Source organism: Salmo trutta, chromosome 6 (genome assembly GCF_901001165.1).
Source record: "Salmo trutta chromosome 6, fSalTru1.1, whole genome shotgun sequence".
Classification (NCBI taxonomy): domain Eukaryota; kingdom Metazoa; phylum Chordata; class Actinopteri; order Salmoniformes; family Salmonidae; genus Salmo; species Salmo trutta.
The window spans coordinates 53,393,683-53,414,090 of NC_042962.1; the positions used below are offsets into that span (position 1 = coordinate 53,393,683).

General features: G+C 40.8%; 1 protein-coding gene across 2 annotated transcripts; it reads left to right on the forward strand.

The window, feature by feature from the left end:
• Nucleotides 1–6,698: 6,698 nt before the first annotated feature.
• LOC115196281 (uncharacterized) lies at nt 6,699–17,338 on the forward strand. 2 transcript variants are annotated; one of them, XM_029756959.1, is made up of 9 exons: nt 6,699–6,892; nt 12,632–12,910; nt 13,044–13,295; nt 13,577–13,846; nt 13,993–14,061; nt 14,374–14,400; nt 16,706–16,753; nt 16,888–16,920; nt 17,038–17,338. In XM_029756959.1, the coding sequence occupies exons 1-9, from the start codon at nt 6,826–6,828 to the stop codon at nt 17,133–17,135; spliced, it is 1,143 nt and encodes a 380-aa protein (XP_029612819.1). In that variant the 5' UTR covers nt 6,699–6,825; the 3' UTR covers nt 17,136–17,338. The 2 variants fall into 2 exon arrangements, with proteins under 2 accessions (XP_029612819.1, XP_029612818.1); XM_029756958.1 differs by having other exon boundaries at nt 6,701–6,892; nt 16,703–16,753.
• Nucleotides 17,339–20,408: the final 3,070 nt, after the last annotated feature.

A 20,408-nucleotide genomic window follows, 5' to 3' on the forward strand; every position in this document is an offset into this window, starting at 1 on the left:
TCAAGCTTACAAACTATTATTTCAAGTTGATCAAAGTTTCATATTTTAAACTTCTCGTATGCATTCAAATTCAGTTCTCTAAATTCAGATTCAAAACCAGAGACAACATCCTGGTACTTTGCCAGCCAGGAAAGGTAGAGAAGAACAGATAGAATAAAACACTTTCTGCGGTAAACAGAAGCTTCTGTTGGTTTATGAAGCCAATGTGGAATGTTGAAGGTCCATGTTCCAGAGAGTCTAAGCTTTCAGGTATGGGGTAATAATAGCTTATAACCAAAACCATTCAAACACTAGAGACAAATTCATAGGAAGAAAATTAATTAAACATTCCACATTGGCTTCAGAAACTGCCAGAAGCTTCTGTTTAAAACAGAGAGTGTTTGATTCTATATGTGCTTCTCTACCTTTCCTGGCTGGCAAAGTACCTGCATAGACAGAAGGGATAATCCAGACACATCACAGGGGCTATCACTTTCAGAGGTCATAATAATAAAATAAAATACAATATAGAACTCAACTCCTTTATTGAAAAAATGTAAATATTAAACACCTCAAATTCACAAAGGATTGTCAGCATATTCAGGCTGGAATTCAATCATTGCAGATAAAATATATTTAACACACTGCGCTTTCAAGTGCATTTGTTTTGCACAGAAACATGTCTCAGAAGGAGTTGACACTTGATTTAGGAATCGTCAGTCCTGTGGTGTGATCCGTTTGGCGAACCTGGCTGAGAAGTCATGCAGTGCATGCAACAAGACTGATCTAAGTCTAGTGTCAACTAGTCCCTTTCCCAAGCTCAGTATTCACAGATCTGAAGGGTTCAGATAGGGATATGTATGCTGGTGATGGCTCAACCCAGCCCTATATGGACCTTCCTCTGTACTGCTTTCACCAATCAAGTTTGAAAAAAAAAAAAATTCTTAAGACAAAGTTCCGAAACACAATTAGTGTTCAGATGTGTGTACATGGACAACACATGCATTCAGTCATCAACACATCACTACAGTGTGAGGTCTGGAGTTTAAAAAGGGATACATACAATGATTGTACATGAATATGTTTTTATATGTGCCAGTCCAGTCCCAAAATAAAGCAATGTGAGCTGGTCTTAATTCATAACATCTTCTGTAACAGAATTACCTGAGACATACCAGTAAAAGAACTAAAACCTGGGATATACTAGGTTTAGTGGTGTCATGACTGTCCTGATCAGGTCAGGTTACAGGAGACCACAATCCTACAGGGTCTCTCTCAACCCCCAACAGAGGAGGAGAGATCTAGGGGTATGAGGATGTGGGGGTTTTATGACCCCTCACGCCCATGATAAATCCTAGGACACAGAGAAATTCCTGTGTCCTCACTATGGAGAACTGGCCTCAGAAAATTAAACATGCAATAAAGGGACTTTGGAACAATGGTTTCCGTCAGCCACAATGGTGGTCATGAGGAGAGATGGAATATGCAAATATATGTAATTTTAGTTTTATTATTAAAGGTTAACAGATGACGTTATTATGAAAACATTGTACCTTTAAGAGTTTTCCCAGTATATGCCTGATGTTTATACATTGTACGTTGTGTGGAAAATATCCAAATCAAAGAGAATGTTTTGGTAAAGATGAGACGTGAAGTTAGTGTCTAAAATTGGATTTGAGTAAAATCTAGGCCTTGTCCCTTAACTTGGTACGCCCAGAGAATTGCCCTAAAGGCGGTTACACCCACTTCTGACCCGAGGGTATAGGACAGAAGACTGGAGAATTAACATTAGACTAAAAGAGACCCCAAGCTGCAGCGAAGGTCTAAATGGTCAACAAACCCCAAAACGCAACACAAAGTTTGAAGACAAATAAATATTTTTCTACCCAAGCTACAGATGAGTAGCTGTGTCTAAGCGGGTGAATTCAAGCCGAACCACCTAGCCTCCACTCTTCATCGAATCTTGGTATCTACGCTATTTCATTCATACGCTGTGAGCTCTGAGCTACAGAGCTGTCTGTCCTCAGACGACACCACAGAGAAAAGGGAAGAAATCAGACCACCAAGCCAAGAAGGACACTGACATCGTGAGGACAATCAGAGAGTTGCGTCGGAGCAGGGCGCCCTTGAGAAGCCTAAACGAGCCACGCGGGACGCCCATCTGAGATCTCCAACACGTAATTACATCATTATATTCTGACCAATAAGAGCGGTAGTTCAGGGCAAGGCTAGGTTTAAATAAGCATAGCTGACAAATGAACCCAAATGTATATTTGTCTCGTGTACTTTCTTTGTTTCTCTCTCTTTTAAATCCCCATTTTGGGTAACACGCACCATAGTGTGTTGGCCCGTTATACTAAGTCCTAATCAATAGCTTAGACTGTGTTTTGTGTATGTGTATTTTTAATCATCATTTTAGCTTGCTAGTTAATAAATAATCAACTAAGATTGGTGTGGTAAACTCATTGGTGTAGCCCGGGTTCGTGCAGATTCCCGGATTATGCGACGTTCAGACATGAGACTAGAGGTTGATTAATTTACCGACTGTTGTAAAATCGATATTCTGATATTATTTGAGTTAATTTGGGAAATAGAAACTCAATAAAACGAATTTTCCCATGGTGCCCCAGGTTAATGAGTTAATAATTGCTTGATTCATTGCTTGATTCATTTACGCACGCAATTATAAACAGTTAATCATTCGATGAGCAACAGTCATCCCATTAACTAATACAACGTCACGACAGGGGTCTTGCCCAACAAATGTTCTTACCAATCTGGTGGCAACTAGTGAACAATGCTGTTACCCCTTACTATGGCCCGAAATTGGTCCATCACAGACTGCTGTACAGATATATTTGAAAAATATATATCTTAAATTCCTAGTGACAAAATTATATTGTGAAAACAGATATGCTCAGATATATACCAGATGGTAATTTGAAGGAATTTGATGAAGACAAACAAAATGTAAATATTAAGGCATTAAAACTTTTTGTTAGTAATACCACATCTCAGTATGTTGTTTTTTTACCTTGAGGATTGTTACAGCAAGTTTGTGGTCCAGAATAGACAAACTAGGAAATCCCTGTACTGTTTGATTGTTGTAGTTTATGAAGATGTGAATAGAGACCAAGCACGGGGTTGGCAGCATCATGTTGTGGGGGTGCTTTGCTGCAGGAGGGACTGGTGCACTTCACAAAATAGATGGCATCATGAGGTAGGAAAATTATGTGGATATATTGAAGCAAGATCTCAAGACATCAATCAGGAAGTTAAAGCTAGGTCGCAAATGGGTCTTCCAAATTGACAATGACCCCAAGCGTACTTCCAAAGTTGTGGCAAAATGGCTGAAGGACAACAAAGTCAAGGTATTGGAGTAGCCATCACAAAGCCCTGACCTCAATCCCATAGAAAATTTGTGGGCAGAACTGAAAAAGCGTGTGCGAGCAGGAAGGCCTACAAACCTGACTCAGTTACACCAGCTCTGTCAGGAGGAATGGGCCAAAATTCACCCAACTTATTGTGGGAAGCATGTGGAAGGCTACCCAAAACGTTTGACCCAAGTTAAACAATTTAAAGGCAATGCTACCAAATACTAATTGAGTGTATGTAAACTTCTGACCCACTGGGAATGTGATGAAAGAAATAAAATCTGAAATAAATCATTCTCTCTACTATTATTCTGACATTTCACATTCTTAAAATAAAGTGGTGATCCTAACTGACCTAAAACAGCAAAGTTTTACTAGGATTAAATGTCAGGAATTGTGAAAAACTGAGTTTAAATGTCTTTGGCTAAGTTGTATGTAAACTTCCGACTTCAACTGTAGGTACACTATCTACTCCAGTAAACTACAGTTCAGGTGCACCCTCTGGGCCAGTAGACACCAGCTCAGATACAGCATTTACAGCCATAGAGAGTAGCTCAGCTACTCTGTCTACTACACAGGGAAGTATACATAAATCCTGTGCCAACAGAGACCATTACAGCTACAGCCTCTGTACCAGAATAAACCAGTTGAAAAGCACTTGTTGAATATATAGTTTGTTTGACAAATATTTTGATTCTGTTCAGGGAAGGTTTGTTTCTCTTTAGTAAACTCATATCTCTTCTTTGGTTATCATGTATGGCCTGTCATGTTTAGCCTAGGCTACTATAATGTTCAACTATGTATACTGAACCAAAATATAAACGCAACATGTAAAGTGTTGGCCCCATGTTTCATGAGCTGAAATAAAAGATCCCAGAAATGTTCCATATGCACAGAAAAGCTTTATTTCTCACAAATTCTTTGCACCAATTAGTTTACATCTCTGTTAGTGAGCATTTCTCCTTTGCCAAAATAATCCATCCAACTGACAGGTGTGGCATATCAAGAAGCTGATTAAACAGCATGATCATTACACATGTGCACCTTGTGCTGGGGACAATAAAAGCCCACTTGTAAAAGTGCAGTTTTGTCACACAACACAATCCCACAGATGTCTCAAGTTTTGAGGGAGCATGCAATTGGCATACTGACTGCAGGAATGTCCACCAGAGCTGTTTCCAGAGAATTTAGTGTTCATTTCTCTATCATAAGCCACCTTAAACGTCATTTTAGAGAATTTGTCAGTACATCCAACCGGCCTCACAACCGCAGACCACCTGGCTCCCACTTGGGCCTGGCTCCCTTCCAGACCCACCCATGGCTGCACCCCTGCCCAGTCATGTGAAATCCATAGATTAGGGTCTAATTCATTTATTTAAATTGACTGATTTCCTTATATGAACAGTAACTCAGTAAAATCGTTTAAATTGTAGCATGTTGCGTTTATATTTTGGTTGAATATATATTGCGAATTTTAATTAAATGTTGATACAGTAAGATGGCAAACTCAGCAAAAACTCAGCAAAAAAAGAAACTTCCCTTTTTCAGGACCCTGTCTTTCAAAGATAATTTGTAAAAATCCAATTACCTTCACAGATCTTCATTGTAAAGGGTTTAAACATGCATTTCCCATGCTTGTTCAATGAACCATAAACAATTAATGAACATGCACCTGTGGAACGGTTGTTAAGACACTAACAGCTTACAGAAGGTAGGCAATTAAGGTCACAGTTATGAAAACTTAGGACACTAAAGAGGCCTTTCTACTGACTCTGAAAAACACCAAAAGAAAGATGTCCAGGGTCCCTTCTCATCTGCGTGAAAGTGCCATAGGCATGCTGCAAGGAGGCATGAGGACTGCAGATGTGGCCAGGGCAATAAATTGCAATGTCTGTACTGTGAGACGCCCAAGACAGTGCTACAGGGAGACAGGTTGGACAGCTGATCGTCCTCGCAGTGGCAGACCACGTGGCAGACCACAGGGAAGACATCCTCCTCCCTCTTGTGGTACCCTTCCTGCAGGCTCATCCTGACATAACCCTCTAGCATGACAATGCCACCAGCCATACTGCTCGTTCTGTGCGTGATTTCCTGCAAGACAGGAATGTCAGCTTTCTGCCATGGCCAGCGAAGAGCTGGGATCTCAATCCCATTGAGCACGTCTGGGACCTGTTGGATCGGAGGGTGAGGGCTAGGGCCATTCCCCCCAGAAATGTCCAAGAACTTGGTGAAAGAGTGGGGTAATATCTCACAGCAATAACTGGCAAATCTGGTGCAGTCCATGAGGAGGAGATGCACTGCAATACTTAATGCAGCTGGTGGCCACACCAGATAATGACTGTTACTTTTGCTTTTGATCCCCCCTTCGTTCAGGGACACATTATTCCATTTCTGTAAGTCACATGTTGTCACGTCCTGACCAGCAGAGGGAGTAATTGTATTAGTTTTGGTCAGGACGTGGCAGAGGTTTTGTGTTGTGTGTAGGTTGGGTTGCTGGACTCTCAATTGGAGGCAGGTGTTTCTAGTTGCCTCTAATTGGGAGTCCTATAAACAGGTGTGTGTTTTTCTTTGTGTTTGTGGGTAGTTGTTTTTGCACTGCGTTTTGTTAGCCTGCAAAACTGTTCCTGTCGTCGTGAGTATTGTTTTTCCCTGTGGATGCTTTGCGTGTTTTTATAAAAAAAATATGAGTATCCACATTCCCGCTGCGCCTTGGTCTTCTCTCCACTACGACACATGTTACACATGTTCAGTTTATGTCTCAGTTGTTGAATCTTGTTATGTTCATACAAATATTTGCACATGTTCAGTTTGCTGAAAATAAATGCAGATGACAGTGAGAGGACGTTTCTTTTTTTGCTGAGTTTATGTTTTGAGGAAAATATTTCATATTGTCGATGTTTTAGTGTGCATGCCATATAGGCCTATGGATGCATGGCTATAGGCTGGTGAATTAAAATCTCTCTTACACTCAGTGGTCAGGAAAACAATTAAATGAACTATAGTTATTAATTTACCTTTGAATATGACAGTATTGCCAAGTTTTGTTACATTATAGCAGAGATTATATCAATTATAAACTATATATATATGGAATTCTGTGCATTGCAGCCAATTATACACACAGGGAGGCGCCAAAGACCAGGTATGCGTACGACTACAGGAAGGAATATTTCTGAACTGGTTAGAAAAATATGCTTATTATAACATATAAACATAATGCAATGTGTTTGTTATAAAATATTATTTAGTTGCAGCTATTAAATGTCATTTACAAGTCAATTGGAACTTTATTTTGTTTTCCACCAAGAGGTCATGAATAGGGAGGAACTAAACCACAGTTTACTTTCACTTTCTCCGCCTTAGGAAATAAAATAACAGAAGTAGGCTAGGGTTTGAACCGCACAATGTTTTGGCATATATAATTTGAATTTACTTTTATTTATTATCTAAACAAACAAACGAATTAGCAAATATGCCGAAACTAACGCTCATCGGATTGTACTTTTGGATTTGTCTGGCGCAAAAGGTGGTTTCCGGAGGTAAGTTGAACCGACCCGCAGCGTCGAACGTAGATTTAGGGCTACCTAATATTTGTAAGGCTACTTGTGTGCTTACTGTGTAGCCTACAACATTATCACATCATAATGTTTGATTATGATGAACAATAGGTATAGGATATGTAACAATGCGCTTATGAACACAATGTATGTTGCAACTTCAAGAACACGCGCAGCCGTCCAAGTGGGATTCAAATCAGTGAAAAAAAACATGGCAATCTGAAACAAAAAGCTTTTATAGCGACATTATTGACAATAGCCTAAACACGCTCTTCATAGTTATTTTCAACATTGAAAGTCAGAATGGTTTTAAACGAAGTCGATGTGGGTTTCGATGTGAAATAAGGACCGCACCCTTCTTATCATTTGTAGCGACACACACATAACCAACTTCAGGAAGTTAAAGAATATTAAGTCCTGGCCTACCAAGGCGTAAACCTACAGAAGGGTCTGCGTGATCATGGCAGGGCCGGTGATATGGGGGGGCTACCATACCTTCTTACTCCTCCAGATAAAATATTTAAATATTTGTCATTTATTTGACCAAGATGTACACCGACAGAAAGAGTCATCAATCTCAGATAAAGCATCCGAGCGAGCGAAACAGTGCCCCTCTGTCTCTGCATGTGTAGACAATGTATCTGATGCTGTCTGGACCAAAAGAGTATGGCATGTCATATTATTTCTGGCCAGACAGCATCAGATACATGGGCTATATATTGTAAGAGAGAGAGGGGCGCTGTTTCGCTCACTCGGATGCTTGCGTTTCAGCAGAGAGGAAGAGGCGAAGCAAGAGGGCTCCTTCTGTCCATGCAGACATAAGCTTGTGGCCCGCCTTCCCGCCTTTGGGACAATGACTCCCATTGTTAGGGCGGAGACATGAGTATCTCATCATTATATACAGATCTCTGGTTCCAGCCTCTTGCGAATTGGAAAGGAAAGTTGGCGGGTACACTGTTAGGATGCTGGCGTCCCATAAATTAAATTGAGGGTTGTATTGCCATAAATTATACAATTACTCCTATATAATTACTCCTGCCATAATAAAAACATTCAACATACTTCACCAGAGAGCATGACTTAGCCACAGAGGATCATTCAAATACTTCACCAGAGAGCTTGACTTAGCCACAGAGAATCATTCAAATACTTCACCAGAGAGCATGACTTAGCTACAGAGGATCATTAAAATACTTCACCAGAGAGCATGACTTAGCCACAGAAGATCATTAAAATACTTCACCAGAGAGCATGACTTAGCCACAGAGGATCATTAAAATACTTCACCAGAGAGCATGACTTAGTAACAGAGGATCATTAAAATACTTCACCAGAGAGCATGACTTAGCCACAGAGGATCATTCAAATACTTCACCAGAGAGCATGACTTAGTAACAGAGGATCAATAGCTTCTTTAAAAAAAATTGCTGTAGATTGTTTCAAATCACAAGTGAATAAGTGTAAGCTTATTTTGGAATCCCACAATTTGGGCAGCGGGCGTGGCAATATGTCTGGGGCGGCAGGTAGCCTAGTGGTTAGAGCGTTGGGCCAGTAACCGAAAGGTTGCTGGATTGAATCCCCAAGCTAACAAGGAAAAAATCTGTCGTTCAGCCCCTGAAAAAGGCAGTTAACCCACTGTTCTCCGGTAGGCCGTCTTTGTAAATAAGAATTTCTTCTTGCCTTGTTAAATAAAGGTTAAATGTAAAAAAAAATGTCTATCTGATTGAGTTGTGGCTGTCAGTGAAAAGCATATAAAATATGTGTGAAGGTAATGGTGAGAGTGAACCCTCTCGCTTAGCCTCTTCCTCTCTGCTGAAACTAGCAAGTGAAACAGCGCTCCTCTGTCTTACTATATGTAGCCCATGTATCCCTGTGGCTCAGTTGGTAGAGCATGGTGTTTGCAACACCAGGGTTGTGGGTTCGATTCCCACGGGGGGCCAGTACGAGAAAAAAAAAAAATGTATGAAATGAATTGAAATGTATGCATTCACTACTGTAAGTCGCTCTGGATAAGCGCGTCTGCTAAAATGACTAAAATGTAAATGTAATACTGTCTGGCCAGATAAAGTATGACATGTCATACTCCTTTTGTCCAGACAGCATCAGATACATGATCTACACATACATAGACAGAGGGGCGCTGTTTCGCTCGCTCTGATGCTTTATCTGAGATTGATGATTCTTTCTGTCGGCGTGCGTCTCGGTCAAATAAATTATCAATATTTAAATATTTTAGTTGGAGGAGGAGGCAAGGAGGTACAGTAGGGTGGGCAGGCCCCCATAACGCCTTCCCTCCTTTATGCACAAATATTGATATAATAACCATCATATCGAAGTAAACTTGGAGTCACGTGATAATATGTTGTGTGGTCCTCCCACTATGACTCGGGAAGGTACTGTATGCAGTTTATTAGGCTACAGATGAAATAAATGATGATCAACTTCAGAGGATGGTGAAAGTGCAAGGTGTTGAGTTTGATTCTCCTTTCCAATAAATATTGACATTCTTATTTTGGTGACATGACGATTGATGCTTTGCGGCCATTTGACAAATAAAAATAATAATCGCTCTTATCCATAATAATGTCATAATGTAGATAGTTTACCCCCGCTGTAGCTGTTATCCATAATATCCATTATGTAGATAGTTTACCCCCACTGTAGCTGTGAGCTGTTGGCTAGAGCGCATGTGCCAAGACCAGATTGGGCACATTTACTATATAACACAACAGTCTATAATACAGTCAATATAACACAGCAAAATCTGGATCCCTACAAATCAGCTGGGCTAGACAATCTGGACCCTCTCTTCCTAAAATTATCCGCCGCCATTGTTGCAACCCCTATTACTAGTCTGTTCAACCTGTCTTTCGTATTGTCTGAGATTCCTAAAGATTGGAAAGCAGCCCCGGTCATCCCCCTCTTCAAAGGGGGAGACACTCTAGACCCAAACTGTTACAGACCTATATCCATCCTGCCCTGCCTTTCTAAAGTCTTCGAAAGCCAAGTGAACAAACAGATCACCGGCCATTTCGAATCCCACCGTACCTTCTCTGCAATGCAATCTGGTTTCCGAGCTGGTCATGGGTGCACCTCAACCACTCTCAAGGTCATAAACCATATCATAACCGCCATCGATAAAAGACAGTACTGTGCAGCCGTCTTCATCGACCTGGCCAAGGCTTTCGACTCACCGCATTCTTATTGGCAGACTCAACAGCCTTGGTTTCTCTAATGACTGCCAAACCTGGTTCACTAGCTACTTCTCAGTTATGTCAGTGTGTCAAATCAGAGGGCCTGTTGTCTGGACATCTGGCAGTCTCTATGGGGGTGCCACATGGTTCAATTCTCGGGCCGACTCTCTTCTCTGTATACATCAATGATGTCGCTCTTGCTGCTGGTGATTATCTGATCCACTTCTACACAGACGACACCATTCTGTATACTTCTGGCCCTTCTTTGGACACTGTGTTAACAAACCTCCAAACGAGCTTCAATGCCATACAACTCTCCTTCCGTGGCCTCCAACTGCTCTTAAATGCAAGTAAAACTAAATGCATGCTCTTCAACCGATCGCTGCCCGCACCCGCCCGCCCGACTAGCATCACTACTCTGGACGGTTCTGACTTAGAATATGTGGACAACTATAAATACCTGGTGTTTGACTAGACTGTAAACTCTCCTTCCAGACTCACATTAAGCATCTCCAATCCAAAGTTAAATCTAGAATCGGCTTCCTATTTCGCAACAAAGCCTCCTTCACTCATGCTGCCAATCATACCCTCGTAAAACTGACTATCCTACCGATCCTTGACTTCGGCGATGTCATTTACAAAATAGCCTCCAACACTCTACTCAGCAAATTGGATGCAGTCTATCACAGTGCCATTCGTTTTGTCACCAAAGCCCCATATACTACCCACCACTGCGACCTGTATGCTCTCGTTGGCTGGTCCTTGCTACATATTCATCGCCAAACCCACTGGCTCTATGAGTATTTGCTAGGTAAAGCCCCGCCTTATCTCAGCTCACTGGTCACCATAGCAACACCCACCCGTAGCACACGCTCCAGCAGGTACTGGTCATCCCCAAAGCCAACACTTCATTGGCCGCCTTTCCTTCCAGTTCTCTGCTGCCAATGACTGGAACGAATTGCAAAAATCACTGAAGTTGGAGACTTATCTCCCTCTCTAACTTTAAGCGTCAGCTGTCAGAGCAGCTTACTGATCGCTGCAGCTGTACACAGCCCATCTGTAAATAGCCCATCCAACAAACCACCTACCTCATCCCCATATTTGTTTTTGTTTTTCTGCTTTTTTGCACACCAGTATTTCTACTTGCACATCTGCACATATATCACTCCAGTTTAAATTGCTAAATTGTAATTACTTCGCCACCTGTGGCCTATTTATTGCCTTACCTCCTTACTTAATTTGCACACACTGTATACAGATTTTTCTATTGTGTTATTGACTGTGCGTTTGTTTATCCCATGTGTAACTCTCTGTTGTTGTTTTTGTCGCACTGCTTTGCTTTATCTTGGCCAGGTTGCAGTTGTAAATGAGAACTTGTTCTCAACTGGCCTACCTGGTTAATAAAGGTGAACTAAAAAATATAACGCACAACAGTCTATATAACGCAACAGTCTATATAACGCAACAGTCTATATAACGCAACAGTCTATATAACTCAACAGTCTATATAACGCAACAGTCTATATAACACAACAGTCTATATAACGCAGCAGTCTATATAACACAACAGTCTATATAACACAGCAGTCTATATAACACAGCAGTCTATATAACGCAACAGTCTATATAACACAGCAGTCTATATAACACAACAGTCTATATAACACAGCAGTCTATATAACACAGTAGTCTATATAACACAGCAGTCTATATAACACAGCAGTCTACATAACACAGCAGTCTATATAACGCAACAGTCTATATAACGTAGCAGTCTATATAACACAACAGTCTATATAACACAACAGTCTATATAACACAACAGTCTATATAACGCAGCAGTCTTTATACCGCAACAGCAGTCTATATAACGTAGCAGTTTGTGACAACCTATCAGTATAGTTGAAAATGCGATGGAACCCATTTAAATTTGTATTTTTCATTTGGTACATGGGAATTTATCTGCAAAAGTTATTTTTATATAAAGTGAAAGGGACGGGGGATACCTAGTCAGTTGTACAACTGAATTTATTCAACAGAAATGTGTCTTCCGCATTTAACCCAACCCCTCTGAATCAGAGAGGTGCGGAGGGCTATTTACACTACCTCATCATTCACAGACTTTTATCATCAAAAAGTCAGTTTGATGGAAACATATCTCTGGTGGGAAAATGTGATATGCATATTTTAGAATAATAGCATGAAAATCAGTCGTAAATTGGATGGAAACCTAGCTAGTGATATAATAGTGAACAGGGTGTAGACAAAGACTTTAGTCTATGGTGTTGTCTAGATACATTTCTGTTCCAGTGGTGGTGATGATTGGGGACATACTAGTCAAAGTGGTCAGACTACATAGACCAGATACACCCAGCAAGCAGAATTCTAGACATAAAAAGTAAAGGTTGATAATAATGTCTCTTTCAATGCCAATAGGGTTAGGACTACATATTTATACCCTAACCATAATGTGTTACCCTGGATACATTGATAATCTGATACATGTATGAAATGTCTGCTTTCCTAGATGATCTTTCTCTTAAAGTGGGAGATGTACTCGTGTTGACGCCAGACAAGTCCACAGTGCCTGACTCCATCGTATGGAAGCATGGGAAGAACAAGGTGGCAGAGTGGGACAAGGATTTTGGTGGTCTGGACATCTATGCTGCCTTCAAAAACCGTACAACCCTGGACCAGACTACTGGAGAGCTGAGAATCAGTGGATTGAAGAAAACAGACAGTGGAGTTTATTCTGTGGAGTTCAACAACAAACTGCTTGACAAGACATATAAACTATCTGTTATCAGTAAGTGTTTCTGTGTGTGTGTGTGTATGTGTGTGTATGTGTGTGCGTGGTCATGTAGAAACAGCAGGTTATGTATTGCAGTGCCTCACAAGCATTTTCCCAAATTATTCCTGTTTCTTTCCTCTATTTACAGAGCCAGTCCCCAAACCCACAATCACTTCTTCCTGTAACCCAGACAAACCCTGCATTCTGACCTGTGAGGGCGACACCACTGGTGCTGAACCAGTCACCTACAGCTGGAAAGTGGGGGAGGGGGCGTGGGAGGTCATAGGAAAACAGCTGATTGTCTCTAAGAACTACACTGGCAAAACAACGAACAGTTACAAGTACATCTGCAAGATGAAGAACTCTGTTAGTGGGGAAGTCAGTGAGGTGTTTGGTTCAGGTGAGTGGACATACATAAGTGTGTTAGTCTTATGTATTGATATGTTAGTAACACTGCTGGTGTTGTAGGACATTTTGAATGCTGCACTATGTTGAAAACAGACATTGGGGTTTATTATGTGGAGTTCAACAGCAAAGTGCTTTAAAGGACATATATATTATGTTATCAGTAAGTGTTTGTCTGTCTGTCTGTGTGCCTCTATATTAAATAGCAGATTATGCAGTGCCTCACAAGCATTTTTTTTCCTGCTTTGTCTTTCTCTTTCCCTCCTGAATTTACAGAGCCAGTTCCCAAACCCACAATCACTTATACCTGCAACTCCAACAAAACCTCCTGCATTCTGACCTGTGAAGGTGACACCACTGGTGCTGAACCAGTCACCTACAGCTGGAAAGTGGGGGAGGGGGCCTGGGAGGTCATAGGAAAACAGCTGATTGTCTCTAAGAGTGACACTGGCAAATCAACCAACAGTTACAAGTACTTCTGCAAGATGAAGAACTCTGCTGGAGAAGGGGACGTTAGTGAGCCAGTTGGAGAGGTGTTTGGTTCAGGTGAGTGGACACTCAAGTGTGTTACAGTCTTATGTATTAATATGTCAGTAACACTGCTAGTGTTGTAGTGCAGCATTCAAAATGTCCTATGTTGAATACCTGAAAATCCTGTCAAAGTATCAATACAAAATGTGTTTTCATTTCAGAGCCTTCTGAAGTTGGTGTTGTTGTTGGTGTTGTCGTTACCATTGTAGTGCTTGTTGCCGTCATAATAGGTAAGAACAGCACATCTCTAGTAACAGAACACTGTACATGTACATAGTTCTGAAGCACAGATTGACATAACAGCAGCAACAACAGTGAGCTATAACCCCTGAAGGGGATACCTGTTTTACCTGTATTTACAGTAGTGTTCAGATGTGCAGGTACTGTATGCAGGTTGTTTATTGGTGCTCTCAGAAAATATCTGTTCATATTGCAGCTTAAGCGTGTAATTGTCGGTGAAGTCATACTCAATAGCTGATAGAATGGTTAATGCAGACTTGTACTTTAAGAAGTTGTAAAATACTTGTATTTTCATTCCCCAGTTTGGTTGGTGTGGAAGAAAATAACAGGTAGGATGATTCTCTGGCTCTTTCTGGTTCAACTCTTCATACTCACTGCTTCACCAAAATGTTAGACAATGTGCATTTCATTTCATTGGAAGGGTCTTAATAATGTATGCACACTCCAACACTCAGGCATAATTTAAAAATGCAGTATTTGTGTTTAGTGAATCCGCCAGATCAGAGGCAATAGAGATGACAATGCATTATATTGATAGGTGCGTGGATTGGACCATATTGCTGTCATGCCTGAGCATTCTATATGTAACAAGTACTTGTAGGTGTCATGGAAAATGAATGGAGTAAAAAGTACATTATTTTCTTAAGGAATGTAGTGAAGTAAAAGTTGTCATATATAAATAGTAAAGTACAGATACCCCCCCTCCCAAATTTAAGGGAAGAATGAAGAAAATAAATAGAAAAAGGGGGGGGTGTGTGAGAGTGTGCGAGTGCACAGTAGTAATCTCATAACCTTATGCAAACTTAAAGGGAAAATACAGTTGAAGTCAGAAGTTTACATACACGTTAGCCAAATACATTTAAACTCAGTTTCACAATTCCTGACATTTAATCCTAGTAAAAATTCCCTGTCTCAGGTCAGTTAGGATCACCACTTTATATTAAGAATGTGAAATGTCAGAATAATAGTAGAGTGATTTTTTTCAGCTTTTATTTCTTTCATCACATTCCCAGTGGGTCAGAAGTTTACATACACTCAATTAGTATTTGGTAGCATTGCCTTTAAATTGTTTAACTTGGGTCAAATGTTTTGGGTAGCCTTCCACAAGCTTCCCATAATAAGTTGGGTGAATGTTGGCCCATTCCGCTTGAAAGAGCTGGTGTAACTGAGTCAGGTTTGTAGGCCTCCTTGCTCGCACACGCTTTTTCAGTTCTGCCCACAAATTTTCTGTAGGATTGAGGAAAGGGCTTTGTGATGGCCACTCCAATACCTTGACTTTGTTGTCTTTAAGCCATTTTACCACAACTTTGGAAGTATGTTTAGGGTCATTGTTCATTTGGAAGACCCATTTGCGACCAAGCTTTAGCTTCCTGACTGATGTCTTGATGTTGCTTCAATATATCCCCATAATTTTCCTCCCTCATGCCATCTATTTTGTGAAGTGCACCAGTCCCTCCTGCAGAAAAGCACCCCCACAACATGATGCTGCCACCCTGTTCTTCGGCTTGCAAGCCTCCCCCTTTTTCCTCCAAACATAACGATGGTCATTATGGCCAAACAGTCATATTTTAGTTTCATCAGACCAGAGGACATTTCTCCAAAAGGTATGATCTTTTTCCCCATGTGCAGTTGCAAACCGTAGTCTGGCTTTTTTATGCCGGTTTAGGAGCAGTTTTGCTGAGCGGCCTTTCAGGTTATGTCGATATAGGACTCGTTTTACTGTGGATATAGATACTTTTCTACCTGTTTCCTCCAGCATCTTCACAAGGTCTTTTGCTGCTGTTCTGGGATTGATTTGCACTTTTCGCACCAAAGTACGTTCATCTCTAGGAGACAGAACACATCTCCTTCCTCAGCGGTATGAGGGCTGCTTGGTCCCATGGTGTTTATACTTGCGTACTATTGTTCGTACAGATGAATGTGGTACCTTCAGGCGTTTGGAAATTGCTCCCAAAGATGAACCAGACTTGGGGAGGTCTACAATTTTTCTTCTGAGGTCTTAGCAGATTTCTTTTGATTTTCCCATGATGTCAAGCAAAGAGGCACTGAGTTTGAAGGTAGGCCTTGAAATACATCCACAGGTACACCTTCAATTGACTCAAATGATGTCAATTAGCCTATCAGAAGCTTCTAAAGCCATGACATCATTTTCTGGAATTTTCCAAGCAGTTTAAAGGCACAGTCAACTTAGTGTATGTAAACTTCTGACCCACTGGAATTGTGATACAGTGAAATAATCTGTCTGTAAACAATTGTTGGAAAAATGACTTGTCATGCACAAAGTAATGTCCTAACCGACTTGCCAAAACAATAGTTTGTTAACAAGAAATTTGTGGAGTGGTTGAAAAATGAGTTTTAATGACTCCAACATAAGTGTATGTAAACTTCCGACTTCAACTCTACATCCTAAATTCAAGGAACCTTTTCTACTCTGTTAGCTATAAACCAATGTTGAATGACCAATCCTAGGGGAAACACTGCTGTAATTGACAGATTCTTAAAAGTTAAATATAACACTGTATTGGGAAAGGGGGATACCTAGTCAGTTGTACAACTGAATGCATTGAAGTGTAGGAGTGTTTCTTTCAAAATGATCTGATTAGAGAAAGTTTGTCCTTCTGTTCTCATTAGCAGCTGAAGCCAGTGGATCCAACAGTCATAAAGATGAGTCAAAGCCTGAGGGTAAGAAGACAGTGGCATTCACCTGGAATTCTGCCACTTAGCATCCTTTTCATTGTCATCTAGAAGTGAACACAACCAATACTAATACGGCCTGTGTATGAGAATGCTAAGCTCAACTTCTCTCTTCTTCTCAGTTAAGGACAGTGATGGAGTCCAGCCAGAACAAGGCAAGTCATCCAGTTCATTTAAGACTGTATAAAGCAGAAGTAACTTCTTAAAGTAGCATTTGATGCAGTAGGAGAGAGGCTGTAGTTGATGTTTTCCTTCTGTGTGTGATTCTGCAGAGATTAAGGTTCCACTAACGGTCAACCACAAAACAGGGGAAGAGGACGCAGACAAACCTGGAAAAGGGCAGGAGAATGGAGGTTTGTATGAAACTTAAGCGGATAGTTTAGCTGGCAGTTACGGTGAACTCCAACCATATTTGTCTTGATGAATTGATTCCTGTAACTGACTGATTCTTAAATGCTAAACATCAATGGTCACAGACAATTGACTACAGCTCAGCGTTCAACACCATAGTGCCCACAAAGCTTATCACTAAGTTAAGGACGCTGGGACTAAACACCTCCCTCTGCAACTGGACTTCCTGACGGGCCGGCCCCAGGTGGTAAGAGTAGGCAACAACACATCTGCCACGCTGCTCCTCAACACTGGGGCCCCTCAGGGATGTGTACTTAGTCCCCTCCTGTACTCCCTGTTCACCCATGACTGCGTGGCCATGCACGACTCCAACACCACCATTATGTTTGCTGACGACACAACAGTGGTAGGCCTGATCACCGAACAATGAGACAGCCTATAGGGAGGTCGTCAGAGACCTGGCAGTGTGGTGCCAGGATAACAACCTCTCCCTCAATGAGAGCAAGACCGGTTGCATCACCGCCTGGTATGGCAACTGCTCGGCATCTGACCGAAAGGCGCTACAGAGGGTAGTGCGTACGGGCCAGTACATCACTGAGGCCAAGCTTCCTGCCATCCAGGACCTATACAGTGGGGGGGGGGAAGTATTTGATCCCCTGCTGATTTTGTACGTTTGCCCACTGACAAAGAAAGGATAAGTCGATCATTTTAATGGTAGGTTTATTTGAACAGTGAGAGACAGAATAACAACAAAAATATCCAGAAAAACACGTCAAAAATTATTATAAATTGATTTGCATGTTTATGCATTAATATTTTATTTTGACAAACAATGTTTGTCTTCGTCAAATTACCCTCAGGTGTGTGTTTATATATGTTTTCACAATAGAAATTTGTCACCTGAATTTTAGGACATTTTTTCTCAAATATATCTACATCAGTCTGTGATGGACCAATTATGGACCATAGTAAGGGGTAACACTAGTTACCACCAGATTGGAACATAAGAATATTTGTTGGTCAAGACCATTAACCTGGTATATCCCAGGTTTTAGTTCTGTTACTGGTATGTCTCATGTAATTCTGTTACAGAAGATGTTATGAATTAAGACCAGCTCCCATTAATTTATTTTGGGACTGGACCAAGACTGTTCTAAAATGGAGTCTTGGCACATGCAAAAACCTGTACTTGTGTTGACTGAATGCTTATGTTGTCCATGTACACATCTGAACACCAATTCTATTTCAGCACTTTGTCTTAAGAATGTATTTTTTCCATACATGATTGGTGAAAGCAATACAGAGGAAGGTCCATATAGGGCCGGGTTCAGGCATCACCAACATACATATCCCTATCTGAACCCTTCAGATCTGTGAAAACTGAGCTGGGGAAAGGGACTAGTTGACACTAGACTTAGAGATCAATGTCATTGCATGTATTGGAATTCTTTTTAAAAATGTATTTAAAAAATTGAAGCTTTGTTTAACCAGGCAAGTCAGTTAAGAACAAATTTTTATTTACAATGGAGGCCTAGGAACAGTGGGTTAACTGCCTTTGTTCAGGTGCAGAACAACAGATTTTTCCCTTGTCAGCTCTGGGATTTGATGTAGCAACCTTTCAGTTACTGGCCCAACGCTCTAACCACTAGGCTACTTCTCAGCCAGGTTCGCTTAACGGATCACACCACAGGACTGACGATTCCTAAATCAAGTGTCAACTCCTTCCTTCTTAGACATGCTGCTGTGCAAAACAAATGCACTTGAAAGCGCAGTGTGTTAAATATATTTTATCTGCAATGATTGAATTCCAGCCTGCATATGCAAACAATCCTTTGTTAATTTGAGGTGTTTGATATTTATATTTTTTCAATGAAGGACTTGAGTTCTATATTGGATTTTATTATTATGACCTCAGTGATCAGGTCGATTTTCTTTTCAAACCTGATTGGTGAAAGCAATATACAATGGCGTGCCATTGCCACAAGGAGGCGCCACAGAGTTATACACGACTTGGCAAGGACTTTGGGAGAAGGATGGAGAATCTAGGCGCTACATTGTAACAATTAAGAAATGTGTGTAGTCTGTAATCTAGGCTGCATTGAAATAATGTATATTTTAGCCAACAAATTCTTAGCCACACAACAGTCCAGTTTCATTATCAAGAAGTTATCTAGTAGCAAGCTGAATTTCACCTCATAGACTACGAAAAGGGAGCTTTCGCAGAAATATAACCATGTAATATAGACTAGGCCACTGCAATAGCAGCGCTTAGCAGAGTTTGACAAATTATCAATGCGACTTCAAAGAATGTCGATCACACTTCTGTCTTACTGGTGGAAGCAATACTCTGCGCCATTAAAAGTACGTTTTGCTTCTTATGGATTATCCATATGGAGGACCAAACCTGCTGTAATTAGAATTAAATAAAAAAATCTATAAATGCCCACAAATAGATCAACCATGAATGAATGCACGTATAATTGGGTGAATTAATGCACACATAGCTAATTTAAATAATTAATCCCACTCATTGATATTTTTTTCTGTATTTATTCCTCCAATTTGATAATTAGGGGTGTCAAGCGAACATATGTGGGTATTATCTAACACACCATTGGTTGGTCAATGCCACGGCATGTTGCTTGATTGCATTTGCCTACGTTCAGTATGACAGAAGTGTTTAAAGGCCATGTTTAACATTAGCGCACCCCCCCCCCCCCCCCCCGCACATAGCAATCTACCAATATATGTCACTTTTGGGGGGAAAGTTATATGCTGCTTTGCTCCACATGCACCATTAAATTACACAAAAAGAACAAATGGAACATTGTCCTTGCTTGACATAGAAACAGGTGAACAGTTTTTTGAACACTTGACTGCCTGCACCATTTTAATTGAATTTTCAAACGGAATGCAAAATTCATATAGAAGGATTTCAGTAGCCCCTGTGACGTGTCTGCATTACCCCTTGGTCTGTGGTGGTATTTTGCCAGCCAGGAAAGGTAGAGGAGCACAGAGAATCACTCCTTTTTAAACAGAAGCTTCTGGCACTTTCTGAAGCAAATGTGGAATGTTTAATTAATTTTCTTCATATGAATTTGTCTCTAGTGTTTGAATGGTTTTGGTTATAAGCTATTATGACCCCATACCTGAAAGCTTAGACTCTCTGGAACATGGACCTTCAACATTCCACATTCATAAACCAGCAGAAGCTTCTGTTTACCACAGAAAGTGTTTTATTCTATCTGTCATCCTCTACTTTTCCTGGCTGGCAAAGTAACAGGTTGTTGTC

What these genes read in the sequence shown, in the direction of transcription:
- LOC115196281 (XM_029756958.1), top strand. Translation starts at nt 6,826, where the DNA reads ATGCCGAAACTAACGCTCATCGGATTGTACTTTTGGATTTGTCTGGCG. An exon ending in CAGTGAGGTGTTTGGTTCAG is followed by an intron (nt 13,296 to 13,576) that starts GTGAGTGGACAT and finishes CTGAATTTACAG; the next exon opens with AGCCAGTTCCCAAACCCACA. An exon ending in GCTTGTTGCCGTCATAATAG is followed by an intron (nt 14,062 to 14,373) that starts GTAAGAACAGCA and finishes TTCATTCCCCAG; the next exon opens with TTTGGTTGGTGTGGAAGAAA.